Source organism: Molossus molossus, unplaced genomic scaffold (genome assembly GCF_014108415.1).
Source record: "Molossus molossus isolate mMolMol1 unplaced genomic scaffold, mMolMol1.p scaffold_m16_p_22, whole genome shotgun sequence".
In the NCBI taxonomy this organism is placed as follows: domain Eukaryota; kingdom Metazoa; phylum Chordata; class Mammalia; order Chiroptera; family Molossidae; genus Molossus; species Molossus molossus.
Genome location: NW_023425358.1, coordinates 20,757,660 through 20,774,565, shown reverse-complemented (window position 1 = coordinate 20,774,565; position 16,906 = coordinate 20,757,660). Strand labels below are relative to the sequence as shown.

Sequence of the window (16,906 nt, the reverse complement as noted above, 5' to 3'; positions counted from 1 at the left end):
AGGCTGACGTACTTCCAGACCCGCCCCTTTTCCCAGACGTAACTTCCGTTCCACCCCTCCGTGGGAGCGGCGGGCGCCCTACGCCGTTGCCATGGCAGCGATCGGGCGCGGTGTTAAGGTTTGCGGGGGTTCCCAGGAGCTGCAGGCGCGGTGTGGGCAGTTGCATGAGCCGATCAGACACAGGGACTGTGGCTGCGACACCAGAGACTGGTAAAAAGTTATGCATCACTCGCCGGACGCCTTCCGCACGCATCTTACAACCCTGGCTCACTCTCCTCTATTCCACAGGCTAGTTCTACGCTCCCTCCAACCCCGCCTTCCAAGGCCCCAACTCCTTCCCATGGGCTTCTCACTTTGGAGAGCCCCTTCCTCTCGGGCCCGCCTCCTCAGAGCTCCACCACCTTACTCCCTTAGCCCCGTCTTTCGCTTCAGGCCCACCTTCTCCAAGTCCTTTCTCATGGGCCTGCCTTTTCTAGGTTGCACCCCCTGCCTAGACCCGCTTTCAAGCCCCACGGACCATCTCAAATAAGGGCTGCTTCTTTAGGCTCCATCCCTCACTCCCACAGGTGCTTCCCTACCGGCCACTGTCGCTTCAGGCATCTTTTCCTCCCTGTCCTCTCTCCTCTCCTTCCCAACTCCTGAATGCGGGGCGGCTCGCAGTCCTTGCCTGGACATCAGATTCCTCATCTGTGAAATGGCGTAATAGGAAGAGATGCTTTCCCAAGTCGCCCCCTCGGCTCTCTATCACACATACTCCATAACTAGTTTATGTTATTGTTGTTATTAATGTAGAATAATAATGATAGCTAGGGAGTATTGAACATTTACCATGAGTCAGAGTCTGTGCCAACCACCACAGAGGCATTATATCATTTATTTCTTTATTATTTATTTATTTTTCTTTATTGATTTTTTTAGAGAGCGAGAGGAAAGGAGAAGGAGAGAGAGACAGAAACATGGATGAGAGAGAACACCCATTGGCTGCCTCCTGCATGCCCCCCACTGGGGAGTGAGCCCACAACCTGGGCATGTGCCCTGACCCGGAACTGAACTGGCAACCTCTTGGTGCATGGGTCGAAGCTCAACCACTGAGCCATACTGGCTGGGCACATCATTAATTTCTTTCTTTCTTTTTTTTTTTTATCCTCACTGGAGGACATTTTTCCATTTTTGCTCAGACAGAGTGGGAGGGGAAGAGAGGGGGAAAGAGAGAGAGAGAAACATCGACGTGAAAGGAACACATCGAGTGACTGCCTCTGACACAACTCCAACCGGGGCTGGGGACAGACTACAACCGAGGTACGTGCCCTTAGCGGGAAACGAACCTGGGTCCCTCTGGACCGAGGGCCGATCTCTAACCGCTGAGCCAAACCGGCCACGGCTCATTAATTTCTTATAGTAACTAAATTACTAATGAGGACAGTGAAGTTTAGAGTTGGTTGGAGTGGGAACCCTAATCTAGGCTCCTCTACTAGTGCAGTTACTTATTCCTTGGTCTTCACTCAGTTTCTTCATTGTCCCCAGGGATCCAGGCAAGTAGCAGTCCTGAGTCAGAGGTTAACAACTGCCATACACATGGTTTTAGAGTTTTGAAAGTGTATTTTTATGCTGGTGACCTTGAATCTTAGTGGGAGCACTGGTTAGGAGATAAGCATAGTCTTTAAAAGGTTTGAGCCGGCGGGAGATCAAATCCACAACACAAGGACAATGTAGAGCAAAATGGCTTTATTGCATGCGCCTGGGCACAGGCGGGCTGAGCCAAGAAGGGTTCAGCCTCAAATTAGGATTGGGGTGTTGGTTATATACCCTACTTTTAGCTTCCAGCAGGCAGTTCCTTTATCTGGCCCATTGTCTACCTTGCAGTAGGGCTGGTCTGGTATCTCGTCCAGCATTTGCTGGGTTATCCATTGCCTTGCAGATAATTCAGATAAACCTTATCCGTACTCAACAAAAGGCTGAGCAAATGTCATGCATGCAACACAATTTCCACCTTTGCAAACTTTTACCTTTATCCTTTAAAACATTACTAACCCTTTCAGTCTTTACCTGAGTCCTAGAACTCAGAGAGGGAAGGGGCCTGAATGTTGAACAGGAGTAGAGGAGAGTCTCCCTCTCTTCTCTGTGAGTCAGGAGTCCACTTTTGGCTTGAAGGAACTGCCCCTCCTGCCTCAGGACAGTGCTGGCTCAATGAGTGCCATCACCTATGTAATCTCAGGAACCAAAGCAAGGCTGGCAGCTTCAGGCTAAGGGCTTCACTCAAGACCCAGAAATTAGAAAGCCTGTGTCAAATGCTCCTTCGAAGTCTTGACACATACATAAGTGGTTTTCAGTTCATGCTGATATCTGAAAATCTCCAATGTTCAGAAGAATTGACACAGTTAAATTGGACTATTTTACATACTGTGTTTTCCTCTTACATATTCTTACTTCTTTGGCATTTCTGCTGCTTATCAGTACCAGAGTCTAACAAGAGTTGGTATCTCAAATGGCATACATTGTAGTTATTTGAGGATGAATAGGTCAGTGTTTCTTGGTGTCTTCACAAGCAAGCTCCTAAGGTCCAGGGCTTCCTCCCAGGGTGGGGTTTCTTGCTTGCTTTATTTTCATCATTCCTTTCCAGAAAGGAAATCCAGGATGTTTCAGTCTGGTTTTGCTATTTGTTTCTGCCTCATTCTTTGGGGACAGAAAATCTCATGAGTGGCAATATCTCATGAGAGGCAGTCACCAAGGCAATGTATGCGTGAGGCCTGTGGGCCTGTGTGTGTGTTTGTGTGTGTATGTGAGTGTTGTGGGTGGATATCTTTACCCTATAGTTGGAACTGACAAAGCTGACACACCTAAGACTTGCCCCCTGCAGAGACCCTCAGACATAAAAGTGGTTCCTGGCACACAGGGCTCCGTGTGCCCTGCTCTGTCCCTATTCTTGACACCACGCCCAGCATATAATAGGTACTTAGTCACCATTTGCTGAATAGACACAGGTCTGACCCTCTACAACTACACAGTCTAATACAGTAGCCACCAGCCCATGTAGTGGTACATTTGAAAATAGTGGCTGGTCCAAATTGAGATGTACTTTAAGTGTCAAATGGATGCTGGATTCTGAGACTTAATGCAAACACACACACACACTTTAAAAAAAAAATCTTAATTTTATATTAATTTCATGTTTAAGTGATAATATTTAGGCATATTGGGTTAAATATATTATTAAATTTAATTTACCTGTTTCACTTTACTCTTTTTAATGTGGCTAGTGGAAAATGGAAAATCCCATGCATTATATTTCTTTTGCACAGTGCTACTCTAGGAGCAGCTTTGCCTGAGGACAGAGCAGAGATGTTGGTCTCAAGAATCCCAGCTCCTTGAGTGACCTTGGGCTAACCCCTAACTTTCCAGAGCCTCATCTGTACATGGAAGCAGATTTGGAAAGTACACAGTAGTTGCTGTGGACAGAGCTAGCACTGTTGAAGCATGCTGTCTATTCTCAGGTTAAAGGCAGGTGACCCCGCCTGCCCTTTCCCTCACTTTATTCCTTAGCCTGGAACACCTTCCTCTTCTTCTGGGACAGCTTCCTCCATGCCCCCAGAAAGCTCTCCCTGAGCACCCACTCACATACTCTCACCTTCATTCATTCCCAGAGACTGAAGAGCTGCTTGGGGCCAGTCCTGCACTGGAGACAGGAAATCAGGCACCTGGATGAGCCTCTGACCCTGAGCCCCAGAGCCTACAGGCTTGTCTGAGACTTGGGCAGGCACCTGGGCAGACGTCCAGCTTCACAGGCAGGCACCCGCACAGAGGTGAGAACAGGGCATAATCCTCTATGAGGCTGGAGGCTCAGCCCTCAGAAACTACCCCTTGGTGACTCTGAGCTTCCTAGCACCTGTGGGCACACGGTGGTCCTCAGGCTTCTTGGCCTACATGGCTAGGTCATATCCCAGTGAACTCAAAAACAGTCCCTGTGCTCACAGGTAGAGAGACTGCCACCCACAAATAATTACTCAAATAATGAGTCAGTGCCGGTGTGGTGTGTGCTGAGATGGAAAAGAACAGGATGCTCTGAGAATGTATAACAAGGGGACCTCACCTGGCCTGGGGACCTGAGGGAGGGGTTTTATCTAGAGGAGGTGGGGAGAGGGAGCACATTCTGAGTGGTGAGATACTAAGGTGGGGGCAGAGCACCCAAGGCTGGAGCCCTGGGCAATGTTCTAGTCTATGCTGTAGAAAACCATTCAAGGGCGCTGAAGGGGTGGGGTGGGGTTAGTTGCCTTTTTAAATGATTGCTCTGGCTACCATATACCCAATGAGCAAGGTGGTGTGGGGCAGGGGAAAGAAGAAGATGGAGTGTGGAGCAGTGTTGATGCACAGAAGTGGTGGGTTCTGAGTGTGGTCTGGACTCCATGCTTGAGGAAGTCCCCAGGTACACTTGGTGGGGGTGCTATTTTCGGAGATGAGGGATGTGGAAATAGGTTAGAGGAAGAGAGGTTTCCCAGCTAGGCCTGGACTTGCTAGGGGCCAGAGGGGCCATGGCCTAAATACTGCCCAAGCAGCACCTGTGTTCAGGGAGGGGCTGTGGTGCAGGAAAGCACTTTCTGATACTGAGAAATCCACAAAAGACAAGGGGACCCCTACTATATGGTGGGGAGGGATCAGGGATCAGCATCCACAGGGCTGCCCAGCTCTGATCAGAATGCTGGCTCTGACACCAGCGGCCAGAGGCATGTGATGAGCCACAGGAGGGGCCAGGACAGTGTTGCTTGCCCACCTCTGAGTCAAGGGCCATGAACAGTTCATCCAAATCACTGTCTTTGGATGTACACACACTCTGAAGATGGACAAAAAGCATTCTGTTTGGGCTGCAGGGGTAAAGGGGAAATGTTGAAAGCAGACAGCTGCTGCTCCAGACAAGGATGGTCTTTGCTGTTGTTACTGCTAATAAAATAATCACAATAGTAATAGTTACTATTGCTGGAGAACTTTTATTGGTATCTTACACTGGACAAAGCACTTTACTTGTAGACACCTTTAAAGGCCTCACAACCACCTGGCCTGGTTGGGGAGGGGATGGTGTCCCCATCTTACAACTGAGGCAACTACGGTTCAGAGGGGTGCAGTGACTTGCCTGAGGCCACACAGTCAGGAAGAGGCAGGGCTGGGACTCTGTGTATCAACATAAATGGGTCCCCTGTCACCAGAATGGTTAGGGTAGGTATCATACAGAATTTCAGGTTTTCCTCTTTTACGCCTTATGACTGGTTTTCCTCCCAAAATCAATGTATTTTAGAAATTCTTTATAAATTCTTTTTTTTTTTTTCCCATTCAGTTACTTAGTCATTCACTTGCCAGTGAGTACCTACAATGGGCTAGCCTCCACACTGGCCACATTGGGGTGGACTGAGGACCTGGCCTGGAAAGGGGAGGCCGTTCTAGCAGAGGGATCAGGGCTGAAATGGGGAAACCCAGAGGGATTATCTACCCCAGCCCAGAGGGTACTCAGGGAAGGCTTCCTATGGGAGGTGATGTCTGGGAACCTGAAGGATGAGAGGAGTTAGCCAGATGATGGGCATTGGGTAGGGGAAACAGTTCAGATAGGGGGACAGATGGGCATAGATTCGGAAGTGAGTGCCTGTGCGTTAGCTGCCCCGTAGCCGATGTGGAGAGTATGAGGTGGAGAGGGGGTGACTAGAGAGGCAGGTGTGAGGAACACAGCCAGGGGAGGCTTTTCTCCCCAGGGCCACAGGGACTCCTGTGGGTTTGTGAAGTGATCAGATAGGGTTTGGCCCAGATCTCTGGAGCTAAAGTGGATCAGATTGGAGCAGGCGGTCCTGTGGAGATGACAGTGGCCTCCTGTGGCTCAGCCCTCCCTGTCACACTGTAGCTACAACTGTTTTTTAGTTGTCAGTTGCCTGTGCAGTGGTTCACTCTGGGAGAGAAGGATGGTAGGTACATTCTCATTCACAGTAGTATCTGCCCAGCATTTAGCAGGTGCCTGGCATACATGGCCCTCAGAGGTACTTGTGGAACAATGGAATCGGCAGTGTAGGTGTAGGTGTAGGTGTAGGCAGGGTAGGGTGAGTGAGAGGGAAGCTGATGTCACCTACAACCAGCTTCCAAGGGCCTGGTGACCTGGGGTTGATAAACAGACCTCTCCCCAGGGTCTAAGACAGACTTGGGTCTAGGAGCATCTGGGCAGATAGGGGTCTTAGGAAGGTTCCTCTAGCAGCAGCCACATGGCTCTGGCTAATGGGGCTCCTCTCTGCCCACCCCAGGAGCCCTGAGGATGGCTCACCTGCTGGGCAACCAGGCCTGCATGGACAGCCTGCGCAAGGACCTCACTGACCTGCAGGGCACCATCGTAGATGTCTTTTCCCATGCTGGACCTGTGCGCTTTCCCTCCTGGAAGTTTCCTGACCGTGTGGCCTGTGACCTGGACATGGTGGCCCTGCTAGAGCACTATGACCATGTGCCAGGTGACCCGGAGTTCACACAGCTGTCTCATGCGGTGCTCTTGGAGCTGGTCATTGACAGGTGAGGGCCTTGACCAACCTGGTGTTCTTGGGATGCTGACACCCACCCACCTCTTAAACCAGTAGCAGCCATGGGATCCCCCTCCAGCAGTGGTGATGATGTTGGTAGCAACAATCACCTTTGACTGAGTACTTTTGGGGGCCAGGTCAGCTCAGGGCCCTCACAGTGATCTCACCTGTGTCTGTCGTGAGCAGTGCTATGCTCTCCTATCCTGCCCACCCTCAGGGAGTTGCTGGCTACCCTGTTGGTCTCTGTGGCACCCCAGGTCTGACCAGTGCCTCTCTGGGTGCTTCCAGCTGCCTTCTCAGGGTTTCTGTGTATGAGGGATACCACAGCTGCCATTCAGAGTTTCTATCCCAGCATCTTGTGAGCTGTGCTGTTCTCACCTGTGTGCTGTGTCATGGGGCCAGACATGGGATATGTTTTCTCCAAATCCTGGCCCTGCTGGGAAGAGGCCAGTGGATTCCTCCACAACCCTGCCACGTCTATGCTATTAACATTAACATGGTCATTAGTCTTCCACTTCCTGGGGACCCCAGCCCAGGTTTCCTGTGCTCCAACTCCTTATATGCTAATGAAGTCATGGGCAACCAACATGCAGGGACTCAGCCGCTTGGGGATCATTTGCCTGGGGACAAAGAAGCCAGGGTAATTACTCAGAGGCCTGAAGAAGCCCTTGGTGTAAAAGCACCATTTGGAACCTATGAGGGGCTGAACATGTAAACACAGAACACACCTTCCTTTCTCTGTGGCTTTGCATATGTTGTGCCCTCTTTTAGGAACACCTGCCTACCTCTTACTGTTCTGGCTTAGCTCCACTCATCCATCAAGGTCCAGTTTACCTATTTGCCTTCTGTGAAGCTGCTGCTAACATGTCTTCCCACCCCTTCCTTCATCCCTCTGCCCACCTCTGGCTGAGTTAGTCAGAGCCTCCCCTGGGCTTCTATGTGTGTACATAACTCCTGGCAGAGACCACTGGGTTTGAGATCTCCCCTGGGAACCCTGGAAGACAGGACCATGGTCACCAGCTCAGTGTGTAGCATTTGGAGGTGCTCAGCTCATGTCAGGGATGGGATTATGGCTAAGGATGAAAGTAATGTAGATAGCACAGCAATATGCCACTGAGAAGGTCTGCCTGTCTGAGCAGACAAATCACTCTGTCAAGGTTATGTCCTCTTTCCATGTGCTTTCCCACCCCCACCCCCCATTGCTGCTCACCTGTGCAGCAGTCACAGTTGTCCCCATTCATAGGAGGACATCTCGGCCCAGAGAGAGGCAGGGCCTGGAGGCAGTTGGCACTTTCTCCCCTGGGCCCTCTCTGCCCAAGATCCAGTGGGTTTGGGATGACCCCCCAGCACCTGCAACAAGAGGTCAGTTTCCTGCCTGGTGTGTTTTGTAAACATAATACCTCTTCCTTTAAAATAGCTTGGCTCCCATGCAAATACAAACATCCTTGCAATATCTCTTTTCCTTAAAATAAGCCCCTGACTCTAATTTTGAATTTTTTTTTTTTTATCCTCACCCGAGGACATTTTTCGATATTTTGTTCAGATAGAGTGGGAGGGAGGGAGAGAGAGAGACAGAGAGAGAGAGAGAAAAACATCGATGTGAAAGGGACACATCGAGTGGTCGCCATCCACACGACCCAACCAGGGCCCGGGACAAACTGCAACCGAGGTACATGCCCTTAGCGGGAACCGAACCCGGGTCTCTCCAGACCGCAGGCCAACGCTCTAATTTTGAACTCAGAGGTTAGGATAGAGACCTAGCTCTCTTTACTCCAAGTCTCCATTGTCACAGAAGCAGCTTGTCCTTCAGATGCCTCTGACTAAAATCAGGAAATTGCAAGGTGCCTGCCCTGCATGCTCACTTGAGGCTGTGGGCAAACTCCTCCCCTCTTGGGTCTCAGCTCTGTCCTCTGTAAGGTGAAGGCTCTGAGCCATGTAATGTAAGGCAGCCACTTGCCCAGTACTTTCTGAGCACGCAGGATACAACTGAGGCAAGGCCCAACTTCCCGGAGCATCCACCCAGAGTAGTAACAGTGGGAAACTGCCAGGCAGAGAGCTGCCACCCAGGAGGCCCAAAAGAGCCCTCAGGGAGGGCTTCCCAGGAGAAGTGGCTCTTGGGCTGGGTTTGAAGCTGGCCTGGCAGAGCATATTCCAAGGCACTCCAAGTCCCTGATGCCTGGGCCAATTCCCCAGAGCCAGAGGCTGCCGATTGTATGGCATGAGGGCCCACGGACACTGGGCTCTGCCCTCACTGACCCTGCTGCCTCTGCCCACAGGCTCCTACTGCTGCTTCAGAGCTGTGCAAGCTACTTGGAGAACCTCAGTTCAGAGCAGACAGTGCCCCCTGCCCGGGCTTTGGAGCCTTGCATGTCCGTGGGGCTCACCGTGCAGCGCTTCTGGAACAGCCTGCTGAAGCTGGGAATGCTCTACCAGCAGATGCTCCACCAGGTGGGTCAGCTACTTCCCTACTTCCTGTTTCCTGACTGTGGTCACCGTCACTCCAGTCCATCCTGCCCCGGCTTCCTACCACACCATATGTGCATCGCACCCATTGCTGGCTCCACACTGCCTGAAGGAGAGTGTCAACTCGAGCCTCCCAGTCAAGGCCTTGTGTTACAGCACAGGCCACGGGGGACATGTCTGGGCTACTGGGCTCTGCTGTTTACACTGTAGGACTTTGGAAATATGCTTCCTCCTTTGAACCTCAGTTTGTTCACCTGTACAATGGGAGTAATGACAGTCCCCACCTCTCAGGGCATTGTTGGGTAATAGTGTTAACATGAGTGTCATTTGTTAAAGGTTATCCTGAAACCTCACAGCCACCCAGTGGGAAGGACCACTGTCACCACGATGGGGGAGGAAACAAAAGCTGAGAGTGGCTGCAGGGACACGAGAGTAGTCAAGTTCACTGAGAAAGAGCCCAGCAGCTGTGTCTGTCACCGTTACTCTCCCACTACCATGCGTGTAACTTCATTGAGCCTGGGGAGTGAGGGTGGGCAGCAGAGAGGAGGCCTGGGCCTAGCACCTTGAAGCAGTAGCAAGGAAGGAAAAGGTTCTCTTTCATTCACATTGGTGTTCAGTAACATTTGAGGGTCTGAGCATCAGGAGAGGCTGTCTCAGAAATCCCCAAGGAAGCGGTTACCTCCCAGGCCTGTTTCTCTCACCTGCTTTTCCTTTCTTTTCCTGAACACAGAAAAGGGCAACCCAAGGGGAGACCCCCACCTCCAAGCCCACAGCCAAGGGCGAGCCAGCCAGGAGTCCGGAATTTGTGACTGCCAAGTTCATCAAGCCCCCCTCCCCAATTCCAGGCTTGCCCCAGACCTGCCAAGAACCGGGCAGTCTCTCCATCAGAGTCTCTCTGCAATCTCCAGCCAGGAGCACTGAAAGCACCAGGAGCGTCCACTCCCAGACCGTGGAGACTGCCCTGGTGCCCTGTGACGCGTGCACCAGTGTCCAGGGCAGCCTGCGGGAGGTGGGCAAGGTGGTCATCAGCTTGTGTCAGAACCAGAACTTGCCCTCATCCTTAGGCCAGTTTCAGCAGCTAGTGCGGGACACCATGGGGCTCAGGCCACTGCCAGCTGCCACTGTGGGCCACTGGGCAGCAGAACAGAGCAAAGACCTGACCCGTCTCAGTAAGCATGTGGGAGCCCTCACTCAGCTTGTCGGGCCCCTCAAGGCCCAGCTGGAGGAGGCTGAGGGGCAGAAGGAAGGACTGAGGAAGCAGGTGGGCAAGCTGGAGCAGGCACTGCAGCAGGAGCAGGGGGAGCGGCGGCGGCAGGCGGACAAGGCCCAGCAGCACCTGGCAGAGTGGGAACATGACAAGCAGCAACTGCGCTCAGGTCTGTGCCCCAGGCTGGACCCTTAGTGCCTGGGGCTCTGCTATAGCCTTAGTGTGGGCTCTCCAGTAGCAAAGTCTGTGACAGGGCTGCTGTATAAGTCGTTGGTGTGGAAGAAACCCTGCTGGGGAGTGGGCCAGAGATGCAGGGAAGGGAAGGCAGCAAAAAAAGGTACACTCGCCCTGGCCAGTTTGGCTCAGCAATTAGAGCATCGGCCCACGGACCAGAGAGACCCAGGTTCAGTTCCTGCTAAGGGCACATACCTCAGTTGTAGTTTGTCCTGGCCCCGGTTAGGGTCGTGTGGGTGGCAACCAGTTGATATGTCTCTCTCACATCAGTATTTCTCTCTCTTCCTCCCTCTCTTCCTCCCACTCTATCTGAAGATAAATCCAAAAATGTCCTTGGGTGAGGATTAAAAAAAAAGGTACACTCATTAAACCAGTTACACCACAGTCAACAGGAGCTCAGTCCCATTGGGAACACTAGAGCCATTGTAGAACACTTGCCTCAGAATTATCCCCTCAGAGGGGCGAGGGAGCCAGGGCATTCACCCACTGGCTCCTGTTGGTCACTGAAGGTGGCTCCTTGGGGTGTTTGCTCCCCTGGCACCTTCAGCCTGGCCTCTTGGCTTTGGCAAAGGCAAAGAAATGTAGCCACTGGCACCGCCCGCTAATGTGAGGCCAGAGGAATTTGGGCAAGTCACTGGTCTTTCTGGGCCTCACTGTTGCCTCTGTGGAGGACACTGGGGCTCAGAGAAGTATAGAGACATGCAGCCAGCCAATAGGAAGTGGAGCAGAGGGGACCCAGGCTTCCTGGAACCTCCCCAGAGCTCACCCTCAAGCCCAGGCAGCTCCTCCACATGGCAATGGCTGCCACCACTCTGTAGGGTACACTGGGCATGAAGGCTACCAGCCAGGCCCCAGGGAACCTCTGAAAGGACTCTCTCTTGGCTGCATAGAAACAAGTGACCTCAAGAGGAAGGTGGCCACCCTGGAGCGGGAGCTGAAGCAGCAGAAGGAGTCCACACAGGCTGTGGGTGAGGAGCCCTGTCATAGAGCCCCGGACCACGTGCCCTGTGCTCGGTGATACAGCATGACAGGCACCCTCTATCTCTGTCCCCTGGGCTCCTGAGGCAAAGATAAAGGGAACCACAAAGGAGAGTGGACTGAGTGACCACTCTATTGGGTATTGACCTGAATAGGGGTGCCCCCTTCTATTTTCAGAACCCATCTTAAGGGGGGTTCAGAGCACCACTTTATGACCAGTGACATTGAGACCAAGAGATGTGCTCTGACACACACACCCCTGGTCCCATCCTGGGTGGGAGGTGGTACAGGGACTCGCACCCAGGGTTCCTCTGCCCTGTCCTTTCTTATGCCTACTCAATCCTGCAGAGACAAAGGCCCAGCAACTACAGGAGGAGGCCAAGCGCAGGGTAGAGGCTGAGAGGCAGGTGCAGCAGCTGGAGGAGCAGGTGCAGCTGCTGGCAGGGCGGCTGGATGGGGCCAGCCAGCAGATTCGCTGGGCCAGCACAGAGCTGGACAAGGAGAAGGCCCGCGTCGACAGCATGGTCCGCCACCAGGAGGTAAGGCTGGGGGCTTCGCTAGTGCTGTAGGTGCCTGCTGCATAGGCTTCAGGGAGAGAGGACTCCACTGGTGAAGGATGGGGGTTTGTCTGCATAAGGCACCAACACACACCCAGATTTGGGTTGACTTGCATTTATGGAGGATATGAGACCTCCCCTGAGCTGGGCACTGGGGGAATGGTGACCCATGGACAGATACAGCCAAAGAGGCCTTGCTCTGGAGGATCTCCCTATTTGGCAAGGGCAAGCAGTTGTGCCACAACAACTGTCCTGATGGATGGCTAAGAGGGCCAGGAAAAATGCTGCATGGGTCCATGGAGGGATAGTCACCTCTGTGGAAATCCAGGATGACTTCCGGGAGGAGGTGACCTTTGAACTATACACCAGTGGCTGGTGATTAGTTCATCAGCAAGAGGAAGGATAGAGAAGACAGAGGGTGAACCGGAGCCCAGAATACAGCTGTGCCCTGGGCAGTGAGATCTTGCAGGAGTCCCCACTGTTTTGGCTAAGGGAGTGAGTGCCTGGTCACACCTGTCATCTAGAGAGGCAGCATGTCTGGGGGCTATCCTGGCTGGGCTTATGCTCAGGCCGGGTGGGGAGCCATAACCACGGATATAAGACCCCAGGGTCAGGCATGGCCCAGAATGGGAAAGCCTTTCAACCTCAAGTGGGTGCTTTTCTCAGTGCCCTGCAAAAACAGGCACGGTCACCATGTATCAGGTGGCGTCTGTGAGCCAGGCACTGGATTCAACCTCTGCAGCCCTTTCATTCTTCCTCCTCGCCACAATATGTGGCAGATACTCTCATCATCCCCATTTTATGGATGAAGAAACTGAGACTCGGTGAGATTAAGGAAATTGACCAAGGCCACACAGTTAGTCAGAGCTGGACCTAGAACTCAGAAATGACCAGGGCTGGTTCTTTTTGTTTTGCACTCAGTGGGTGTCTAGAAATGTGGGTTTCAAGTGACATGGGCTGAAGACTTCAGAAGGAGGAAAACATTTCCTAAAATTCCTCTCTGAGGATAGACTATGACCAAACAGAAATGGGGGTGAGGCTGATAGAGTCAGCTAACTGCTTTCCAAGGGGCAGGGTCTGCAAGCTGGGGGGGTCTGGCTTTGACTGGGCTGGGATGTGTGTCACCCCCTTGCCCTCTACCTTCTGTCCCTTGCCTTTCACGAATGTATACAGCATCCCCCTACACAGACTGATGCAGCTCAAAAGGGAGGGCTTGGGGCGGAGGTCACAGATACTGTAGCCTCCGTAGTCCCACGTGGCTAGGCCTAACCCTGTGGGCCTCATGGCCTCCCTGCCTGCCCATCCTGGCTCAGTCCCTGCAGGCCAAACAGCGAGCCCTGCTACAGCAGCTGGACAGCCTGGACCAGGAGCGTGAGGAGCTTCGGGGCAGTCTGGACGAGGCCGAGGCCCAGCGGGCACACATGGAGGAGCAACTGAAGAGTGTACAGAGCGAGAGGGAGCAGGGGAAGTGCCAGCTCCAGGCCCAGCAGGTGGGAGCGGGCAGCGTGAGGGTGCGGAGCCCCCAGCCAGCTGGGTGCCTGCAGGCCTGTCTCATGTCTAGGGAGTAGAAGGGGTGGGTGTCCCCAAGGGAGCCAGGAAGTGCTCCTTGGGCCAGGTCTGAGCCTCCCTCTGTCCCAGGAGCTGCTGCAGAGCCTGCAGAGGGAGAAGCAAGGCCTGGAGCAGGCGATGACAGATCTGCAGCTGACCATCTCGGAGCTGGGTCAGGAGCTCATGGAGCTGAGGGAACGGGAGCGGCTGCTGGTGGCCTTTCCGGACCTGCACAGGCCTGTTGAGGCCCAGATCCAAAGTAGGGGCCCAGGGATGGTGCAGAGGGCACGCTGGGACCCAGGGTGGCAGGACATAGGGGTCTACAACTCCCCAACTTGCAGCAAGGGTGGTAGAGCTGGGGTGGCTAGCAGTGCAGTCTCTATAGAGCCCCCACGACATGCAGTAGCTTCATGTGTTACCCACTCTGTGTAGACAGGGACATGGAAGCTCAGAGGTGAGGTAGTTGCCCATGGTCACTCAGCCGAATCCAAACACAGGTCTGGCTGCCTTTGTAGACTGTGTTCATCACCACATGCCATGTTCCATTCCCCACTCAACTTCCCTGTGGCCCTGTTCTAGCATCTCCTCAAACCACACCATGCAGCCTGCTCTAGGGGCACAGCCCCAACTGTCCAGTGTCCTGGACCCCATGGCACAGGAGTGCTATGGACCTGTTTCAACAGAGGACTGGATGCCAGGCCACCTGGATTCTTGTCCCAGCTCCCTGAAGCTCTAGGGGTGAATCCATTCACAGAGGCATCAGGAAGATCCACTGCAATTTAACTGGACATTATAAGTCATCACTCCCGAGTACTGACTACCTGCTAGGCCCTCTGTTGCCCTCTCAACTGCCTTGCCAGGCAGGTAGCAGCCTCTTTACAAACTCAGAACCAGAGAAGGCAGACACTTGCCCAGGTTATTTGAGCCCAAAGGAAGTATCCATCCCCCAAGTGGTGGGAAAGGGCATCCTTGCTGAATCCCTGACTCATACCCAAGAGCAGCTGTGTGACTTCAGATAATTCACTGTCTCTCTGGCCTTCCAAAAACAGGCCTTGTCTATTTGCTAAGTTTACAGTGAGCCTGAAGTTCCACCCAGCTCTCAAATTCTGTAATGCTATAATCACCTTTCAGCAGGTAGGGGGATGGGAGAGAGGACAAGGCCTCAGGAGAAGGAAGACGAGATTGGAGGCCCAGTGCACTGATCCTGTCAAGCTCCCCTGTGCCTGCTGGACCCTCTGAGGTCCTGTCTTGTTGGGCACAGGAGGCAGACCTGGTGGGGTGAGGTGCCAGATAGCCTGTCCCTGCAGGCTCTGGCAACGTTATGGACGACATGGAGAGGCAGGTGCAGGCCAACGACATCCGCATCCGGGTCCTGCAGGAGGAGAATGGGCGGCTCCGGTCAATGCTGTCCAAAATTCAGGACGTAGCCCAGCACGGGGGCCTCAAGGTGGGCAGCCTGAGTCTTCAGCTGGGAGGGCTGGCTCAGGGACTTGGAGAGGGCCCTGACCCAGCTGAGGTCTTCAGACACCACCCTGGGAACCTGTTGAGAGCCATCTTACCTCGTGCGGCTTTAGGCTACAACTGTGAAACATCTTGCACATTTTAAGATGAGAGGATGTTACAGTGCCTTCTAGCTCCAAATCCCCTCCCACCCCCCCACCCCCACCCCCGGCCCTTGATACTTTTATTCCAAGTGCAACCAGGAGACTTAGCAGAAAGCAAACCTTCCCACACTTACTGCAACTCAGGCGCCCCGAAAGGCTTCCCAAACCCTGCCCCTCAGAGTAAGGGGCCCTGGGTACAGGTTCCAGCCCTCTCTCACCCTTTCTGGCTATGTCCTCTCTGAACAGTGGGGATGGGGCTCCTGAGCCTTTTTGAGCTTGACTTTCTTTGCAGCTGATCCCCCAGGACCAGCTCTGGGCCCGACCCGGCCAGGGAATCCAGGGAGCAGCACCCCCAATCCAGACTCAGAGAGTGTCCTCAGGGTAAGTGAAGCTTTGCCAGAGGTGGGGCAGACGGGCTGGGCTGGTCACTCTGGCTCACAGGGGCTCTTGCCATCTGGCCCTCCCTCAGGCCTCTGGGCAGGCGGCACTCACCTGGCAGCAGGACAACCAGTGCAAGCAGGACTCTGCCGGGCCAGCCCCGGACATCCCCATCTCGGCAGTCTGGCAGCCAGCCCAGCAAGTCCTCCCTGGAGGATGTGACCCACTCGACCACCTGTGCCCAGAACCCCATCCATGTCTTGACCAGGCTAAGGAGGAGACTGTCACCAAGCCAGGGTCAGGCTGGGCCTACACACCAGCTCCAGGAACCGCCCGTGTAGCCTACAGCGGGATGGGCTTGAGGGCAGGTAGCTGGCAACCAACCCAATGTAATAAAGCCCTGGCTGTCTACTCACAACAACCTTGGCCTCACAGCACTGTCTGAGCCGGGGCAGAGTCCTTCCTTCCCCGTCCCAGGCAGGGACCACAGGGACCTTCACCAGCAGAGGCCTAGCATACCATGGAACCTCAGTAAATGGGAGCTCCTGGCGGGCAATGGGAGAAGAGGGCAGAAAGAAGCTTCTAGTACCTGGGCCAGGTGAAAGGGTAAGATGGACTTAGTGACAACCCCCCATCAACAAAGGGCAGGGTCAATATGGAGGTGTGCAGGGGAAGGGGAACAGCTCGAGGTGGGCCCGATGGAGATGTCTAAGGCAAGAAAGGAGTCCGAGGCTGGGGTCCCTGTTCTGGACTATTGGCAGAGGGCAATGATGCCTTCTCTAACCCCAAGTCTGAACTTGGGGCCTCCCATCCTGGCTTTGAACCTGGGGATGGGGCATTAAGGACCGAAGCAAGTCAGCCCTTCTTTCTCTGAGGATTCCTTCAGGAAATGTAAGTCGAAAAGGGTTTCTCTAGATCCAGGAGGTTGGATCCCCAGGAGGCTACTGAAAACAGGGCAAGGCCTCACTCAACCTGAGATTGGGACACCCCAGCCAGCCGTGGTTTCCCAGACCTAACCCTCGGGGCCCGGCACTGATGCCACCAGCCACACCAGGCTCATCGCAGTCCAGTTTTCTCATGAGGCCTCCAGCCTGCCGTGAGTCACCTCGTCTGTGAGGGGCAGGCTCAAAGACCTTGCTGAGGCCGCCTCAGGGTGGGCACTCCCAGCTTTCTCTGACATTTTCCCCTAGTGAGGAGGCCAGCAAGTAGAGCACCTCAGTTTACAGAGAAAGGTCAAGAGGAGCCATGTGTGTAGCTGAACTGGCCTGGCCAAGGTCTGTCCAATTCTTGCTTCTGTGGAGCCCAGTGGTTCCTGAGGGAGGCTGGGGTGCCCTGGCCCTGAGGCAGGAGGCCATCCATTTATTAACTCATAGTTCTGTAGTTCAGGAGTCTAGGCCCGGT

General features: G+C 53.7%; 1 protein-coding gene across 1 annotated transcript; it reads left to right on the top strand.

Annotated features, from left to right (window-relative positions):
* The first annotated feature begins 164 nt into the window (after nucleotides 1-164).
* Nucleotides 165-15,918, top strand: CCDC157 (coiled-coil domain containing 157). The gene is made up of 11 exons (XM_036276909.1): nucleotides 165-210; nucleotides 6,270-6,528; nucleotides 8,813-8,984; nucleotides 9,730-10,375; nucleotides 11,331-11,408; nucleotides 11,767-11,957; nucleotides 13,289-13,465; nucleotides 13,614-13,782; nucleotides 14,831-14,970; nucleotides 15,420-15,508; nucleotides 15,597-15,918. The coding sequence occupies exons 1-11, from the start codon at nucleotides 165-167 to the stop codon at nucleotides 15,844-15,846; spliced, it is 2,217 nt and encodes a 738-aa protein (XP_036132802.1). The 3' UTR covers nucleotides 15,847-15,918.
* Nucleotides 15,919-16,906: the final 988 nt, after the last annotated feature.

What these genes read in the sequence shown, in the direction of transcription:
- CCDC157 (XM_036276909.1), top strand. Translation starts at nt 165, where the DNA reads ATGAGCCGATCAGACACAGGGACTGTGGCTGCGACACCAGAGACTG. An exon ending in GGAGTCCACACAGGCTGTGG is followed by an intron (nt 11,409 to 11,766) that starts GTGAGGAGCCCT and finishes TCAATCCTGCAG; the next exon opens with AGACAAAGGCCCAGCAACTA. An exon ending in GCATGGTCCGCCACCAGGAG is followed by an intron (nt 11,958 to 13,288) that starts GTAAGGCTGGGG and finishes ATCCTGGCTCAG; the next exon opens with TCCCTGCAGGCCAAACAGCG.